This window comes from Cotesia glomerata, linkage group LG1 (genome assembly GCF_020080835.1).
Source record: "Cotesia glomerata isolate CgM1 linkage group LG1, MPM_Cglom_v2.3, whole genome shotgun sequence".
NCBI lineage: Eukaryota > Metazoa > Arthropoda > Insecta > Hymenoptera > Braconidae > Cotesia > Cotesia glomerata.
Genome location: NC_058158.1, coordinates 13,939,813 through 13,943,435, shown reverse-complemented (window position 1 = coordinate 13,943,435; position 3,623 = coordinate 13,939,813). Strand labels below are relative to the sequence as shown.

The window sequence follows — 3,623 nt, the reverse complement described above, 5'->3', positions numbered from 1 at the left end:
ATCCACTGTGTACGTAGAAAAGCTATCGGTTTGGCCTTCTCTTTTGTACTGATGTTTTTGTCCGCTTTAATACCATTTTGTAACGCTACAATTCCAACTTCTAATAGGAATATCAAGTCCCGCAAAATTGAGTTTATAAAAATTGCACTGTACGGGAAAAAAAAATTAATAAACAAAATATTGTTATTTTCGAATATTACGTTGAAAATTTTTTTTAAACAAATTAACAGCTTTTAGTATAGATCTTGTCACTGTTTATAATGGTTTTTTCAACTATTAAAGTTGCTATTTAGAATAAGTTTTTTTTTCGAACTTTTTCGTTTAAAATACGTCTTCTAGTTTTATAAAAATACTCATATAATAATAAACAGGCTACGTTCGATGACAATTAGAAAATATTCTTCCCAGCCACGAAATCATTTTAAAAAATTACTTTAAAATTTTTGTCAGAAATTAAACTTTTTGGATTTTTAAATACTCAACTAATGTAATTAAGCTCAAAATTTTTAAACTACCAATTTCAAAACTTGGTTGTTCTTAACTGGTAATTCTATTCAAAACTTAACCCTTTTGTGTTGATCATGGTATCGTGCTACATATTAGCCAGGTAATGACTTCTTTAACTAGAAATAATAAATTTCTATTAATAATGAATTAAAAATTTTAAATTATAAATTTCAGAAATTCAAACAATACGTTCGTCAATATTATCAAAAATAATCTAGAGTCATTCATACTATAGGCGATAAATGTTACAATACATAATATTAAAGGAAAGTAAAATAGGGTAGGTTCATAGTGACAAGATAAAATATTTATCAAGAAAATATTTAAATTATACAATCGTGATTTTTCTTTAACTACAAATACTTTTCGTTTTTAATGTTAGAATATATAATGTACACTCTGATTATTCGCGCTCTCTTGAGACACAGAGCCCGTATAAATTACAATTTACAACTAAATATTTATTTGCATAGATAATTCATTTATAAATAAAATTTTTCAATATAATATTTCAATGAGATTATTTAAACTGTTATTCATTCATAAAAGAATAGAAGATATTTTTAAGTAAGACCCGTATTGAGATTTTTCAATGCAATTTCAAGTATAAAGAAACGGGTCTTGAATAACTGACCTGAGATGCCTGTTGAAAGATCATGTCGTAAATTATAGTACTCATTTTAAAGCAGCTGTTTAGAGTTACGATGTAGATATTTATGATTTTTTGTTTAGGTTCAACTGAGCTTCTCTGAATAGGAATGCACGCCACGATAAGAAAAGTGTTCCTGACTTGGATATGGATGCTCTTGCTGATATTGGTGATAGCTAAGATAAGATCCTTGTAATTGATGCTGATGAATGTTGATAGAGGGTTGTGGTCCTGAATTGCCGTTATGGTTTGGCGTCACATTATGAAATATCGGAGGTGTAGTGTTAATCGATGGGATAATTGGAAGTTTCTCTGGTTCACATTGTTTTAAAGACGGAATTTCTTCGCTGTAGCCTGAATCGAGATTGAATCCAGTTTTGCAATCTTTTTTGGCTTTCATTCTTCTATTTTGAAACCAAATTTTGATCTGCCTTTCTGTGAGACATAATGTGTTTGCAATCTCATTTCTTCTTCTCCTTGTTAAATATTTATTGAAGTGGAATTCCTTTTCCAATTCCAAAGTTTGAAAGCGGGTATATGTTTGTCTTGTACGCTTTTGGCCCATTGCATTAGCATCTATCAAAAGTTAACGTTAGTTACTTTCAAAATAATAAAATTGTGATATAAAATTACTCAAAAGAAGGTTAAAAGTAAATATTCAAGAGTAATGAGATGATTCGGTACAAATTATCATTTACACATAAATAAAAATTGGCAAAGTTAAATAAATAAATAAAAAAAGGTTTAACTGCATAATGACAATCATCAAGACTAATTATAAATAATAAAGGATATGTCATAAAATTAATTGTTTAATTCTTAAATTCCGTAACCTATACTTAAAGTCATGTGATATTTGTACTACAATTATTTAATTAATTCATTTTAAAACTTTAGAAGCTAAAAAAAATGTTTAAATATGGAATAATATGAAGGCATTCGGTGAATTGATGAACTGATTGCAATAAAAATATCAAATGATCTTGACATATACTAAGCTCCTGATGAAGTCATAATTTATAAAACGTTGCAATTAATATTAGAATTGAATATCATTGATCAAATCTTTGTAAAATTGTCTACTTAATCATAAAATAAATAATTAAAATGTTTTCTTTACCGGTATAACTCGACTTCATCCAAGGATAATCAACTTGTTGATTAAACAATAATTTACCATCTTCAGGAGAGTGTGCAATATCCGAGTCTTCATATTTATTATCTTCATCGGAATCATAATCAGCATTAGCTTTAAAATTTTCTGTATCTCTCACTAAACTCGGATAATTACAGTCCTTGAACGTTTCTTCAGGTTTCACTAAGTCTTGAGATAATGGGAATTTTTCTTGTGATGAAGTATCTGAATTAATAATTTTCGTTGGTGAACTTCGATCTGAACAAGATGAAGAATTGTATGGAGAAGTTGTATTTGGAGTATATGCACTTGAATGTAATCCATGATTTGGTTTACTACCTGAATGTGGGTATATTCCAGTAACTGCTTCTTTTCCATGCCTTAGAATAGTTTCCAGAAGACTTGGACGCGTAGATACATTCGAAGAAATATTATTATTAATACCATAATTTAATGAATTTTGTTGTTGGCTCTGATATAGTTGCGGGACTTGCTGGCATGGTGTCATAGAATGTACTGCTTCGGCACTTGATGCATCATCAAATGGATGATAAGGCCAATATCCACTTTCAGTGTTTGAATAATACGCCGAGCTTGCCATTCTGAACACTTACTTATGTAATATAAATAACTTTTAGACACTTAAAAGCACTGCACGCTATATTAACATATTAACTCAATGCAGTAAACTGCTTAATAACTTATTTTTACAATTTTTAATACTGTAAACTGAACACTTATTTGGTAAATGTAAGAATTTTTTCTTAATTATTTGCTTCTGTACGCAATCGTCGTGACAAGAAATGTACCGAGGCGACCGGTAAAGTGAGGCGAAATGATTTGTGCAGCTCGGTGACAATTTCGTTGGCTAGCCAAGGGGGGATGGGGCTACAGGATGAATACAATAAGGTACAGGGGTTGACGCGCGTGCCAATGGTCCCCTGAAAACTTTCTCCAGTTTATTGTAGAAAAGGTCGTCAAAGTAGAGGGGAGAAAAGACTATCCCTCATGCAGCGTGCCCCGCCAAGTTTTAGGTTTTGAGGGTGCTACTATCAGCTGCCTTGAGCCTTGAGTGCAAAAATATATATTAGTAGAACACACAATGGCCATTTCTCCATCAGAAAATTGAATTAGAAATTTAGTATATTTTCTAATGGAAATTGTTTTATAAATTAGTAAATATAATCATTTTTCATTTCTTATAAATTGAACTAACAGCATTACCTGTCAAGGAATTTATTTCCGGAAAAAAATTTCGATATCACATGTAACTATGAGTCATTTAAAAGGTACACGTTTTAATTATCATTAAAAGTGTTTACACATACATGA

At 30.1% G+C, this 3,623-nt stretch overlaps 1 protein-coding gene across 1 annotated transcript; it reads right to left on the bottom strand.

The window, feature by feature from the left end:
* Window positions 1-792: 792 nt before the first annotated feature.
* LOC123274024 (homeobox protein Hox-C6-like) lies at window positions 793-3,386 on the bottom strand. Its single transcript, XM_044741526.1, has 2 exons — window positions 2,277-3,386; window positions 793-1,732 (listed from the first exon to the last, which is right to left on the bottom strand). Exons 1-2 carry the CDS (start codon window positions 2,890-2,892, stop codon window positions 1,242-1,244), a joined length of 1,107 nt encoding a protein of 368 aa, XP_044597461.1. The 5' UTR covers window positions 2,893-3,386; the 3' UTR covers window positions 793-1,241.
* Between the last annotated feature and the right edge of the window lie 237 nt (window positions 3,387-3,623).

What these genes read in the sequence shown, in the direction of transcription:
- LOC123274024 (XM_044741526.1), bottom strand. Translation starts at nt 2,892, where the DNA reads ATGGCAAGCTCGGCGTATTATTCAAACACTGAAAGTGGATATTGGCCT. An exon ending in GATGAAGTCGAGTTATACCG is followed by an intron (nt 1,733 to 2,276) that starts GTAAAGAAAACA and finishes AACTTTTGATAG; the next exon opens with ATGCTAATGCAATGGGCCAA.